At 39.5% G+C, this 15487-nt stretch overlaps 1 protein-coding gene across 3 annotated transcripts in view; it reads right to left on the bottom strand.

Moving 5' to 3' along the window:
- LOC124400410 (tight junction protein ZO-2) overlaps positions 1-15487 on the bottom strand; it is a 57218-nt gene that overhangs the window by 18292 nt on the left and 23439 nt on the right. Inside the window, exons 2-8 of one of the 3 annotated variants that reach the window (XM_046872224.1) lie at positions 15023-15161; positions 9140-9193; positions 6278-6402; positions 6041-6143; positions 5389-5941; positions 4038-4141; positions 2841-2994 (exon numbers count right to left, since the gene is read on the bottom strand). In XM_046872224.1, coding sequence (XP_046728180.1) covers positions 2841-2994; positions 4038-4141; positions 5389-5941; positions 6041-6143; positions 6278-6402; positions 9140-9193; positions 15023-15100 — 1171 coding nt within the window. In that variant the 5' untranslated portion in view covers positions 15101-15161. Of the gene's footprint in view, positions 1-2840; positions 2995-4037; positions 4142-5388; positions 5942-6040; positions 6144-6277; positions 6403-9139; positions 9194-10096; positions 11536-15022; positions 15162-15487 lie in introns of those variants that run through there. The other 2 variants (XM_046872226.1, XM_046872225.1) reach the window with 2 other exon arrangements.

The following is a 15487-nucleotide window of genomic DNA, read 5'->3' as shown; positions in this document are numbered from 1 at the left end:
ATCATAAGTGGTTCTTAGCTCCATTGTCATATTTTTTATTGTTGGAACTATAGTAAAGTTTGATTTATTGATTATAGCAGCAGGATTTGGATCTAAAGTAATGGACAGTGTAGGTCCAAATACTGCTGCTATAATCATACAGAGTGTCATGTTCACCCCAGGACTCTAATTAGTTATATTCTTAAACTTAAAACACACTTAGTAGACATCTGAAGAGACACAAGGAGTAACCCCAAAACTGAAAGGGACAGGCTTGTTTGGTTTCTCTCATTGTTTTTTCCTTATGCCTTCTCATGGAGTTTTTCTTTGCCATGGTCACCACTAGGTCCATTTGGTATAGTTAAGGATATAGTAAACACTGACTTGCTGCCATGCAAAACCCAAACAAACGCACCCCCTCTTCATATGTTTGAACTTCAAACACAGCATATTCCTATATATACAAATACAAGCATGTCATCATCATGCAAACATTTTGCATCAATGCTTTGAAAGAGTTTCTGTAAGGTTGTTTGTTTTCTTAATATAACTATTGCCTTAAGATGGGACATGGGATCGGTGCATCCCTACTGTAAATAATGAAATGTCTTTTTTTAATCTGCAAAATAAGAGTGCATATATGTGAGAGAGTAAGAGAGAGAGTTTTCCGTTTTAATCAGAGATGTGTAAAAACGAGTGTTCGAGTGTTCCCATCTGTAGGGTGGAGATGTAATTACAGCCTGTAGGACACACAAGAAACTAAAATCCTCCAAGATGGGAAAGATAAGAGAGCTGTACAGTCACTCCACAGCAAAACCGTCTCCCTGATCACATCTGGCTATTTACATCACACCAATACTGTACAGTATATGTATCAACATATACACATCTCTCATATATACACACACGCTGTCATACACACTTAACAGTAAGAAAAAAATGCACACATTGGAAACTATAAAAGCTAGCATTGGAATACACACACACACACACACACACACACAAACACACAGACACACACACAGACACACACACAGACACACACACAGACACACACACACACACACAAAGAGAAAACATTTAATCCAATCATGTGATTAGATGTAGTCTGGTAATTAGGGATTACACACTAAAAGGCTTGTAACGAGTAAACACACATCACCTCCACTGAAAGTCCGTTGTGATTTTGGCAAAGACTGGGGTTAAATCCTGCCTGAAAGTTGAAGTAATCTTTAATTTTTAACTATATTGTTCACATGAATTCTGCCCTACTTCAAAAACAAGCAATTCTGAGAAAGTCTAAATCTTTTTTTTGCCTTTAGAAACATGTCTGCCTCCAAATCCAACATGACCTGAATATACTGACAAACCTACAGTCTGGTCTATAAACCAGGCACAAAGTAAAGCTTAGATATTACATTATAGTAACAGTATAATACTCATATCAGCGTTACTTCACTATGAGAGCTGTGTTGCTAATAACTACAGCAGTATGAATATCAAATAAATAATGTATATCACAAAAAGTTATACCCCACCCGCCAATTGCCATTTAATCACCAAAAGTAAAACAAGTCACCACACAGAATTACCAATGAATAAAATAGTTTATTGATTCGGACGGATATTAAAAACTGAAGTTAGCAAAAAATATAAGTGCACAAATGTAATGGTTTCACAAATATATTAAGTGCATGGGCTTGAAAGCTTTACAAATTCTGCTAAGGCACAGTCAATAACAATGATTAATGGCAACCGGACAGTGTGTGCTGCAGTGTCTCTGACGTCCATCTGCTAAAAGTATGACATATTATCTGTAAAATAAAAAGAACAGAAATAGAATTGCTCTTGTAGAACCATTACAGTTTCAGATCAGTGCAGGTCTCTGGCTATTAACCTGCACAAGGGGGTCCAAGAATAATGAAGTGAATCATAATAAGAACCATAAAAGAAACAGCTGAAATAATGTTTGTGGATGGCCAGTGATACTGAAAACCCATGGATACACACATGTACAGTATAAGTCATTTATTTCAAGAAAGTATATGCGTATATGATATGTACCTGATATTATTACTCTGCTCCATCTGTTTTATATTAAATCATGATGTGGCAGGCTGAACAGATCAAACATCTCATACTAAGAATGCTGATTTAAATCTGTTTAAGCAAACTCATTAGAATATCAAAGGCACGAACCAATTATAATTTGCATTAGTATTATGATATAACCGGAACCTGGAGCTTGCAATGCTACGCTTTACAATTCTTTGTCAGAGTAAATTTTTAAAGGGTGAAGGAAAAAAATCATAGATTTTTATTCTTGCTAAACAGTTCTGCATTGATGCACAGATGACCCTAAACAAATTATTTACATAAAAATATTCAATGAAAACCCACAAAAAAAGGTTGTAAAGTAAACCGTAATAAAATCAGTTGCATGCTCCAGGGCTTTGCTTTAAAAAGCCAAAATGCAACAGCTTATTTTTTTAGTTTATTTGCTAAAAATAATCTAAAAATAATTCCCTTGAGAGTGTTATGAAAAGTAAAAACAGAATAAATAGAATAAAAATATCTTAAATATCATAATTATTGGCGAGTTTATCACTATTAAAAAATATAGTAATATAATATAATACAGAAAATTGCTTAAATTAAAGCCTTGAGCCTGACTGTAGCCTAAACTACAGCTAGTTAAAGTCCAGTCCATGCATTAAATAGTCTATAAGAATAAAAGTTTATTATAACAATGTTATAAATCTCTATTCATGAGCTACGGAGATAGCTGGGCCAGTGTAAGCTAGTGCCAAATAGATCACGTCAATCAATAATCAGCTGCGGTGTGCTCAAGCAGTACTCACCGTCAGGCTCGGAGTCGCTATCAACCAGAGCTGGGATGCGCACCAGAATCTGTCTGTGGTCCCTCTGCACCACCAGTTGCAGTTTCCCTCGAGACTTCTCGATCAGCTTCCCCGCATCATTCAAAGACAGATTCTCTGTCACAGTCCCGTTAATCTGTCCCAAAGCAAACAAACTGGTTGAAAAGATATCATATTTTATCTGTAAAACCCATGAAAGAACTAGAGAAGTCTAGCATAAGTGCATAGACACATAATCTGTGGTTTCAAGGTAAACACAAAGAGAGACACTATACAGACAAAAGTATTAGGACACTTCCTCAAGTGATTTCCTCACCTGAACTAAGGGACCCAAACTTGTTCTAGCAGGACAGTAACCATCTGCACAAAGCCAACTCCATAAAGATATGCTTTACATGAGTTGGATTGGAAGATATTAAGTGACTCGAGTGCACGCCTCCTCACCTCACCTACATCAGTACCTGAATTTACTAACACCCTTGTAGCTGAATGAATCTCCATAAGGACACCCCAAAATCTACTAAAACATCTTTCCAGAATAGTGGAGGTCATTCTAATAGCAAATAGGTATTAAATGTGGAATGGGATATTCAAGTACATACAGTCAGGTGTGCACAAACCTTCATCAATAAAGTGTAGCTCTGTGTAAAATGATTTTTTATAATGTTAAAAGACATCCAATGTGAATGCAATGGCAATGTTGTAATTTTATAAACTGCACATTTCCTGATACATTTACATTTGTTTATGTGCATGCTTCACTTCAGCAAATCAATATTGATGTATTCAGGTGATGCTTGATATCCTCAGTAACAAATTTAGCATGGAGAAGGTTTGACAGTGTGTAGATTTGGGTCAGTTTTGTTTAGCCCTGCCCCCTCAGATACCCCTGAGCTGAGTATTATAGGTATCAGATTTATAGGAAAATAATAGTATTAGGTTTATGACACAAAACCAATTTTCTGCTTTAATATGTTGTGATCTTTTCATATCTGGAAAGTGCCCATGCTAAGAGAATGATCGTATCAAAATTCATGTAGCTTGTAATGTGAATGTCACAGTATAATGCACTATTTATGGAATTTTTACTTCGAAATGTTACAATAGTAGAATGTTTTCCAATAATTTTAATGTCTAATCCTGTGATTTGGCAGATCAACTACTAATTTGTAAATGTACCTTGAGGATGATGTCGCCTTCCTGCAGGTTCCCATCTCTGGCTGCCAGTCCTGTGCTGGTCATCTCTTTGATAAAAATCTGGCTGCCCAACCGAAGACCGTACTCTGTAAAAAAAAATTTAGTTACTCCCCCCTGTTGGTTAATCCTGACTTCAAACACAATGACCTCAACTACATTGTTAAGAACCTTACTACAGCCAAGCACACCCTGAGGCAAACGCCATCACAGTCCAGCAAACAGATGGGAACTGAAAGCCAATCAAAATCAGGCCATGAATCTAGAGTTGTAGCTGTACAGACTTTATAAACAGCTTTCCATTCCCTAAAGATCATCTATTAGCCAGTGCCCAGCTAAATAAATCTATAAAATCCAGTAAAATAAGTTTCAAGGTGGAGGCCAATCTCATGTTTTGGCTCCCTAGTTTAATGAAGCATATCATAATTTTATCTATAACAAAAAGTCAGCAAGATTCCAGCTATGATCTTTCATGTTCTCTTCTTGCACAAAACAAAATAATTCAGGTGTTTTTTATGTCATCTCATGGTATGAGGCTTGTTAGTTATAGCAGCAGATTTATACAATGGCTTTGCGTGCATTTCCACCTGCATGTTCCTGATTCAGAAAACATCACTGCAAATCCTAAACCAGGAACAGCACAACCAAATCATGTAAGCATCTTAGCAGCGCCTTATCGGCTTTGCCCCCCCACACCTTCAATGCACTTTCAGAGCACATAGATCTCAGTGAGAGTTGAACAATCAATGGCCTTTTCTACAGCCCTAATGAGACACAGTAGTTCCGAGTGCATGGCCAGTGGCTCAGACTACATGCTGTGAACCACTGTTGAAAAGATGAGAGGAGACAGGGCGTTAGAAGCAGAATCACAAGACTCTCTCTCTCTCTCTTAAGACTCCTTGCCAATCGCTCAGCCGAAAATAAATCAGATTAAAATATCCTCATTTCCAGCCAAGATAAAATCTCCACCCAGATGCAAGAACACCGAAGAGAGTTCTTGCATAACAACCACCTTTGCAAAACCATTGTAGACCTATTTTCCTGAAAAAAAAAAAAAAATGGTCCTCATAAATAAAGAACTGGTTCCCTAGGGCCCTACCACTGCATAGCTCAGCACTTCCCATGCTATACACCTGATCCAGCTTTACAAACAGTTTAGAAATTAGCTGTTGTTAAATCTAAGAAGCATTAAACAATCAAATTTCACCAGAGCCCTGGAAATAAAGGACAATGTTCTGACTATATTTTACTATATTTGTAATTCACCTCCTCAGCTGATGAGCCATTCATATAATGCCAAAAGTAATCAGAAGTAACATTTGGAGTAAAATCTCACCCTCACTGGGCCTGTTTTTAATGAGCAGGACACTGACTGGAGGCTCGAGCGGCTCCTGGTAGCCTCGTTCTTTCCCACCCCTCCTAGTAGGTGACTGCGAATCCTCCTGCAACCGATCTCTGCTGTAACTCCTCACCATTCTGTCCGGCTCATATCTCTTTGCGCTATAGCCTGGTGCTGGACTGCCCCCGCCTCCGTAACCAACCCCATGGCCTCGACTCGACTGTTGGCTGAGATAATTTGGCTCAGGGCTGACACTACGGTCCAGGCTCCGACCCCGGCTCACATCCCTGCGGTAGTTCCTATCTGGGCTGGGTGTTCGGTCTGTGCTGCGGCCCCGGCTGTGGTACTCCTGCTCCAGGGTGCCACGGTGGCGGTCTGGTCCGCGCGGGTAGCCCAGTCCACCATTACCCCTAGGGTAATCAGAGTCTTGGTCACTGTGTGTGCTCCGGTTTTCTTCAGGATAGTAGCTGGACAGGTTATAGTCCCGGCTGTCCCTGTCTGGGGAAGGAGGACGCTTGAGGACGGCAACTTTGCGAGGTCTTTTTACTGTCTGTAAGAAAACATACATAATAACCCAATGCACAATTAAAGGCTCATTATGCTGAGAAAAACACATAGACAGAAGTATGCCAGAGCCAAGCAGACTTACTATTTTAGCCACCTTCCCACATTTTCGGAGTTGTTGTACAGCAAACGAATGGGACACGTTGTCCATGGGAATGGTGTTGACCTGTATAACCCGGTCATTCTCACTGCCAAAAAGCATAAAAACATGCATTATTTCAAAGACAAAAGCCTGGAGTTGACACTTGTCCAAGTCTGGGAGGGAGTGTAAGTCTAATGTTTCCAAAATATGGGAAAAGAAAGAGAATAAACATAGACGTACAACAGTAAGCCATCAGCTGGGCCCCCCTGCAGGACATCAGACACAATGATGGACATCTCACCGCTGTCTATGTTGGGATTGTCTCTCCCCCCAGACACGGCAATTCCAAACCCCATCTTGGAGTCCTGAGAGACAAAGAGGAAATATGAGGAGAAGGAAATTGCTTTCAAGTTTAAAGCATTCCTAATGTCTCTTGCCCCGATCAAATTATAGATCATAGATATTAAGACAGTGAGACAGGAAGACAATAAGAGGCTAATAAACAAAACTGGTGTGGCAGTTAGGTAGTGATGGTCAAGCAGTTAGAAAAGATTTGTGCTTTAGGCAATATCTGAACACACTGGCAGCATTAATCTCCTGTTTAAACCCACTGCAAGGTGGCATCGATACAAAACCCAGCTCTGGCCTGCACTTTATCACTGCCCTGCTCCCAACAAACAGCCTCACTGTCTGCAGCAAGCAAACTGTAGTATCATTTTAGAGCCGTGCGCTGGGAAAGACAGCATAATGACCGTCTATTACTCTCAGCCTGACCTAAACTAATCTCTCCAAGCTTAATTAGGTCAGCAGAGAGCAAGACAGTTAGATTGGGATGATGGTAAATGGTACAGTTGCGGCAAATCTTTTTATTGTTGATGTAGAGCTCAGTAGGTACATTTGGGGTTAGTAATCTTATCATCACAGTTCTCCTCATAGATGGCAGAAAAACATCTTAAAGGAAAAAAAAAAACTACGTTTAAAAGAATATATAACTATTTAGACAATGACAGGCTTTACAGTACTTGTGCTTGCGTTTTGGTGGTGTGATCATGATCATAATCATAATTTGATTTGATTTGATTTGAATACTTTATTAATCCCACAGGGATATTGCTGGGTTGCAGTTGCTCACAGTAAAATTTAAATAAAGATTGAAGTAAAATTAAATATAACAAATTTTAAATTAAAAATACAAAAGTTAAGTTATACATTAAGTATAGATGCTGTATAATCAATTCATTTCCATTTTCTTTGAAACATACTGTATGAAATGTGTAGCAGCAGTAAAACAGATGGTAGAAAAAGTCAGATTAAGTTACTGAACATGTAACTATTAATATTATTATTATTATTATTATTATTATTATTAATAATATTAGAATATGACATTATATACATGCGGCATAAAAATCTATAACTGGAACAGTTAGACTGTAGCATTTTCAACAACTTTAGGACCCATGATTTAGGCATAAATTGCACAGACAGCATAAAAAGAAAATGCTATGGTACGCTATGTTCGCAAGTTAACATAAGCGTCCCTGTGCATCTGTTTTACCCTGAGACTGAAGCGCTCAAGTTTCATCGCAAGAGTCAGTGTCGAATTCCCAATGCCGAAACACTGTTCATTTGTCATAACATGACGAGTACCAAATTTGATGAGTTCCACAGCCGACGATTACCAAGGTATACCTGTATATCTATATTGTATGTGTTGTTTTATATGTTTTGGTGGCCACATGCAGAAATGATCCCCTGTGGGATCAGACTGAGGTGTTTTATTTAGTTGGTGGGAGGAGTTGTACAAGATAGAAAGCAAGTGGTGTTAGCAAGTTTGAGTTCAAACCACTAGAATTCCACTTATTTATAAATTGCTCACTTTACCTCAAGCATACATAGACCACTCTACGACTGAAATGCATAAAAATCCAGCTCTGCATGATTTGTTTCCTTGCTCTAACACACATTTAAGGTTTTTTAAGATTTGTTTAAGGGTGGCATAGTGGGGTAGCAGATAGTGGGTCCCCAGTTTGGGTCTTAACTTGGGTTATTATCTGCATTCTCCATGTTGTTACCATGTCCATGTTCCACTTTCCAACCAACTCCTAAAAACTATGCTAAAGTGCCCTTAGATGTAGATAAGCATGTAAAAGTATGAAAATTATGACATAGGGCTGGCTCTATAGGTTAGCAATGACATCCAGGATAAAGTCCAACCATGTACTCTTAATACAACAGAAACTGGGTTACTAAAGATGAATGATTGTGATAGCTAAACAGATGTGTTAAAGCAAAATTAAGCAGAATAACCAACCATATTGCATAACTTACTGGCTAGCTTAATCTAAGGAAAGGTAATAGGCTACTCAGGGCAGTCTGATGGTTCCAGTGAGATTACCATCATGTTCTTGCACAAGGCATTTTTATACGTATGTTCAATATGGAAGGAGACAGGCCTAAGTTGGTCAATAAAACGAGTGTGAGAGTAAAGTAGGATATAGAGGAGCAAAACCCAACAGTCTAGCAACACCATGATAAATGCAGACTATTGATTAGTCGGATAAATAGGGGTTTTAAAAGCTGCCGTGGGAAATTGTTGTGAACTTTCCAAGCTTCCTGCTCGGTTCAAACCTTCCCAACTTCAGTCCCTATCCTGCAACTGTTTCCTCTCTGTGCTGTGGTCAACATGTTCACCAGACTGACCAAGTTCCCCCTTGATGTGGCACACCCGCTGCACATGTCAACACGTTTAACGACTTCCTGGATTTATTATACATAAAGACGACAGGAAATAGTTGGTTGGGAAATGGATGTGTGTGTATGCGTGTGTTTACATGGGGTTTGTGAAAAGCTTTGGCCAGCTGCGTGATTTCTCATGCTGAAGATGAGAGGAGCTTTTCCTGCGTGATGAGAGGACAGATAAATGGAGCTGTTTCTCTGCGAGAGCCAGAAAAAAAAAAAAAAAAAAAAGCAGAAACTCTCGACATGCCTGCCTGGCACTTAAAGCGATAAGACATCTGCGATGGAGGAAAAAGAGTAGAAAATATACACAAGAATAAAGCACGGTCAGCCTTAGACAAGTTAAAGGAAATAGGTACATACTCGTTGTAGAGTCACAGTGAACTGCTCCCACACCGTCTCCTCCATTCCTGAGCTCTGTAGAGAAACGTTTGATTATTAATATCACCTTAATGACGTGAAAAACTTCAGTTGTGGAAACATATGAATGGCAGCATGTATTGGGGCATTTGCATTAGGCTGGACCAGTGTTCATGGACTTAAGGTAACATTTTCACATTCTGAACTTTGCTGAAGCTTTTGTCTATAATTAATTTAATAAGAATCCATTTACATTGTAATTACTCTAAAACAATCGATGGAATGTAAGCATTTTTGTTATTTTGTCCCTCTTATTCAGTATTTCAAAGTAGAAAACATTTATAAACCTAAAATATCATTAGTCACCTAAAAAAATCCCTAGAATACTCAACCAATTTACCTTTTCTACCCTTAAAATCAACTCCACCATCCAGTTTTTATCACCTAAGGACTCTAAATTGCAATATTCTAACACTTTTATGTCACATAAGACTTCCAGCCATACCTATATATTCAGGGACCGAAGGACATGACATACTGACATGATTTTAGATGTTTTAGTGCAAGATACAAACTACTGAAAAAGACCCAAGAATCAAACATTCATGTCAAAACAGATGGTCAAGCTCTACCAGTGACTGATAGAACAAGAATACAAGAAAGGGTAATGCTGAATACAATTGTTTTAATTATATGCTGATACATTCACTTACAGTCCTTTCAGATTGGGCCTGTAACAGGAATGTGATTATACTCAGATTTTATTATAATGCTATATTTTCAGGTTTCATCGAAAATCTAAGGAGCAGGATTAAAGAGACAAAATAACAAAACATCAGTGTTGTCCAATTCTACAAATTTATAAATTACTTTATACTTCAAAATAACTCAAACAAAGCACTTGTTAAAGCTTTTACTATACTGAGCAAAGCAGTGCAGATGAAAGGAAAAGGGATGTACTATTTGGTAGCAGTACAGTCTGATGGATGGTCCTGCTGTCTGTTTTACACAAGTTCATGGCCATTTTTGTGTTTTTAATGGGATCAATGTGGTAGAAAAAGAGAGAGAGAGATGGAACAGTCCACAATGATTTCATGTGAACTCATTTGACTGTACTGCTGCCCTTCTGTCCTCTGTGAACAAAGCTACCATTCTCAAATCAAAAACTATTTACACACACACACACACACACACACACACACACACACACACACACACACACACACACACCTCGAGGGTGTCAATGTTCCCAAATAAGCAGGGTATTTGGGTCAATATGCTGTAATAGTCTGGGAGCCAATCACAAACCCAGTACAATCTACAACCTCTTCAATCAGGTCATAACCCCCAAGTCTGAGCAATCAAGAGTTCCCTCTCAAAACTCCACTATTAGAGTACCATACTGAAACATGACCATCTCAAACTCAGAGTACCATCCTAACACATGACAACCTCAATCTTTGCAATAAAACGTATGACCCAAAAACAAGACCATTAAAGTCCACAATCAACAGCACCACAACAAAACATGACCATTCCAAACTCCAGATCGATTTCCTCAACACAAAACCTACAGAATCATGCTTCTATAATCTTAAAATCAAAATTATATTTTTTCTTCCCAGAAGAGTGGAGGTTATTATAACAGCACATAAGGAACAAGTACTAAATAAGATATTCAAAACCACACACTAATCTAATGGCCAGGTGTCCACAAACTTTTGTCCACATAGTGTATGGAAGTGCACTACTGCACTAGAGCATTTCTCAAGCATACAAAAAAACACTACAAGGGAATACTCACATACTACAAGTGACACTACCAAAAATATGGTGGTCCGATTCCCCTTGGGATCAATAAACTACATGAAACCAGCTATTTATCTATTTAAATTCATTACAACATAAATTGTAGATAATTTGTAGGCAATCAAGTAAGAGGAAGCACTGCTTATGTACATTTTCAAAAATTCAATAAAAATAAAGTGCACATGGTCCTCGAAGACCATTAAATAAAGACCGTTGGACCAACTAAGGTTACACTGTATGTAAAAAGCCAAGTGAACACTAACTCTGCACTGAATTATTCTGGGGCCTTAATACCTATAATACCTAATACACCAAACAACAAATCACTTAAACTCCATAATTAGACAACATCTCATAACTTCTTCAAACTATAATGGAAGCAGCAACATAACACCCTATACCCTACACCACCATCCACATCCCACAACTTAATCTGAGCACCGTCCACCTCTCACAACTCCACTATCCCTAAATCTCTCAAAAGTGACAATCGAATAATCATCTTTCATCTTCCTCATCTTTATGCCCAGCTTCATTATACAAACCAATTTTTTTTAATGCCCTATCTTCTGTCAAATATTCTCTCTCTCTCTCTCTCTCTCTCTCCAGCTGCCTCAGCATTCAACATATCGAGATGCTTTTCTGCATAACATGTCTGTATAGAGTGATTATTCTACGTACTGGAGCTATCTTGTCTGCTCAAACCTGTATGGCAAATCTGATCATCAACAACAAGGATTTTTCACTCACAAAACTGTTGTCGATAGATTTATCAGCATTTTTGCACCATTCCGTGTAAACTCTAGTTGTGTTTGAATAAAAGCACGAGAGATCAGCCTTTCACGAACCAGCCCGTCTGGCATTAACTTTCTTGCCAGAGTCAAAGTCACTGAGGTCAAATTTTGATGTGAGTATTAACTGAAGCCCTTGATGATTTTATGCACTGTGGTGCTGCAGCCATGAGATTGTCTGATTTTGAAATACAGGATCTATAGCTGGAATTAGGGCTTAATGCATTAATCTTATGATTCCTATAAACATGACAGTGTATCTCTACTGTAGGGGCTGTCTTCCTGACACATCCACAATGCAGAAGAAGCCCACAAGCCCATTGTATTAGCACAGACCTCTGCAGTCTACACTACCTAGCATACCTAGACTATGGCTACACAAGAGACTACTGCAATCATCTCTCTCTCTCTCTCTCACACACACACACACACACACACACACACACAAACCCAGCCTACATAGTACATTTTTACTTCGCAGGCCACCTAGAAACGTGAAACATTTACGCCCACTCATCCACATATCCATTCCAGCTGGTATTTCCCATGGCTCTAATTTTAACTAATCACACACCTGATGTAGAAGCAGAGCAGCTCTTTGCACGGTTGCGTTAGAAGAGCTGTTAGACAGAAACAGGAGTGTGAGCACGCCCGGCGCTCATGCTGATCAAGCAGTTAACACGGATCTCGCCGCAAACATCACATAAATAACATGTCAAGGCCGGTGTGAGGCTATAAAAAGGATACAGCACACAAATACACACACAAATACCCAAGCAAAACACATGCACACACACACACAAACATGCACAGCTGGCAAAGCTAAAAATTTACTTTCCAGCTGAGGGACATGGAGACAGAAACACCTGCTTCCTTGCACTTATGCAATAATTGCAGTATAAAATGTCAGCAAAAATATATATTAAAAGTATTTACTGATATGAAGATCAGTCCCATTTCCTGTCCCTGCAGAGAACAATTTGATGTTGTTTTTTTTAATCATTTAATTATTTAATTATTTATTTATTTTTATATAATATTACAACATAACAATATTATTTGACACATTTAGTCATACATGATTTGTCCGTATTCCTGTGTACAATCCTGGTCATACCGTTACCATAACGATACACAATATGTAAAAGAATAAACACCGTGCAAACTCTTACTTAATAGCCCGTACCGTAAATGTTCGGAAATTTTCCCCCTGAATTTTAGAATTGAATGGTCTAATACGATGTGTAAGGAATATGGCGTTATAAGAAAATAATCTACATCTATTACACGATGTCATTTGTTTAAAAAAGACGTTTCTTCATTCTTTATATTTAATTTCTCTAACACAAGGATTTGCGGGTGATTCCAATTTTTTAATTATAAAACAACACATTGTATGTCTTATCCATTTAGTTACAAAACAAGTACATTGCAGCCGCTATAAAACGCCAGAATTTATTAAGGCACGCAAAATGCAGCTTGTTACTGCACAAAAATAATATCTCCATCTTTAGACCGTCCCATGACTGTTACGAAGTGATGATTATAAACTACAAACCAAAAGACATCTCCGTAATTACACTTACATGGACAAATGTAGTGGGGATACCTGACTTTTCCACCCATATGTGGTTCTTCCCCAAATTGTTATAACACAGTTGGAAGCACACAATCGTATAGGATCTTTGAATGCAGAAGCTTCAAATTCAGCAGCATGAAACCTGTTCCAGCATGACAATGCCCCTGCGCACAAAACCAGCCCCTTAAAGATTTGCTTTATATGGGTTGAAGTGGAAGATTTTGAGTGGCCAGTTATAGAGCCCTGACCTCACACATTTGGGATCAATTTGAACACTGACTTTTATCTGAATGAGCACAAATCTCCACAAGCTAATGAAACATCTTTCCAGAAGAGTGGAGCTTATTATAACAGCAAAGGGGTACTAAATACAAAATATGATGAGATGAATGAAAATATGAAAATATGTCATACCTGTATACTACATAGTAAAGCCTGTTCAGCAAAAAAAACAAATGCACGTATCTGCATCACTATCTGAATCAGCAGATACAGATATATAGGAACTGGACAAATATTAGATATGAGCATCATTTAATTATCAGTGCATCCTTAATGTAATAAAACGAATCTGGTTTGCAGAGCCAAGCAGTGAGTGAGCTGTCCGCGAGAGCAGTGCTGAAATTAATTCACTTGCCATACAGACACAACATGGAGACACGCGTTTAGAATCGTTTTACACAAACGCAGCAGCTGAATGACTGTGTGAGTACAGTCACGTTACAGACGCACAGCAGTGCGGTGCAGAGTTTCAGTCCAAACTCAGTCATATAAAGTGCATCACACACACACACACATACACACACACACACACACACACACACACACACACACTGATGGATGGCCAGCGGTTGCAGAGGCAAAGTAGCACAGTGTCAGAGTTCAAATCCAATACATACACAGTCTCTCTTTCACACACACACACAAACACACACACACACACACACACACACACACACACACACACACACACACACACACACACACACACACACACACACACACACACACACACACACTCAGTGAATATCAGATCAGAGGGAGAATCTGACTGTGCGCTATGCGACAGGAGCTACTGAAGTCCACAAACAAACACACACACACACACACACACACACACACACACAGGTATGCGTAAAGACAGACTAATTTCGTATTCCAGCATCATCACCGTCACTACTGCTTTATGCTATACACATGTATCCCTTGCGCAAGACTGCTTGCAATACACACACATCCTTGATGTATTTCTCCTCTCGATCCTTGCCCGTGTTCAATCCCATCACCGGAAATGACCGAAAGCTGCATGCAGAACAACCCAACTAAGTTGAACACCGGTTAAAAAAAGCAAGCAAATAAACAAACGAAAGAACGATCTCTTTGCCTTCTTGTACTTTTCCAATGCACACGTAACCAGACACTTCCGACACTCATCTGCAAACTCCAAAGCGGCATTGACTAGCACATCAAAAAGCACTTTCCGCACAAATCAACTTGCTACGAGGGGGAGGGGAAGAGGAGACGATGCCTGAGGAGGGTTTTAGTATCCTTGGAGGATAGAGCACACGATACTCTCTCTTTCTCTCTCTCTCTCTCTCTCTCTCTCTCTCTATACACCCCCACCAATCTGAGCAGGCATGGTGGCGCCCGACTGGGGGCATAAAGGATGATGAAGTCGTCTCTGAGCGGCCGGCTCCCGACCCGCACCTCCACACGCACTCTCTGGCCGCTGCCGGCTCTCTGCAAACACACGCAGCAGTTCCATGGCAGCCAGTCCACACTCATCTCTCCCCATGGCCGCCCCTGCTCCAATCTCAGTAGGAGCTGTGGCAGAGCAGATCAGGAGCTTGAGAGAGAGGCAGAGAGAGAGAGAGAGAGAGAGGGAGGAGGGAGGAAGAAAAGGGAGGGGAGGGAGAGATAGACAGAGTGAGAGAGAGAGAGAGAGAGAGAGAGAGAGACAGAGACAGAGAGAGACAGAGAGAGAGGAAGAGAGGGAGAGAAGGAAAGGCAGTGAGGCTAAAAATAAAACTCACAGAGCCTTGGAGAGTCCTGAGTGATCGGACGGCACGCACCCACTTTCGGCACAGTGCCGTTTTCATGGCTAGGTCCATAAGCCAAGCTCAGCCGTCTGTCAGCTACTGGCCTCACACACGCACATACACTCACAGAGAA

The sequence above is a fragment of the Silurus meridionalis genome, chromosome 17, assembly GCF_014805685.1.
Source record: "Silurus meridionalis isolate SWU-2019-XX chromosome 17, ASM1480568v1, whole genome shotgun sequence".
Taxonomy (NCBI): domain Eukaryota; kingdom Metazoa; phylum Chordata; class Actinopteri; order Siluriformes; family Siluridae; genus Silurus; species Silurus meridionalis.
Note: the sequence above shows the minus strand (reverse complement) of the source record. Positions and strands in the feature narration are given on the sequence as shown.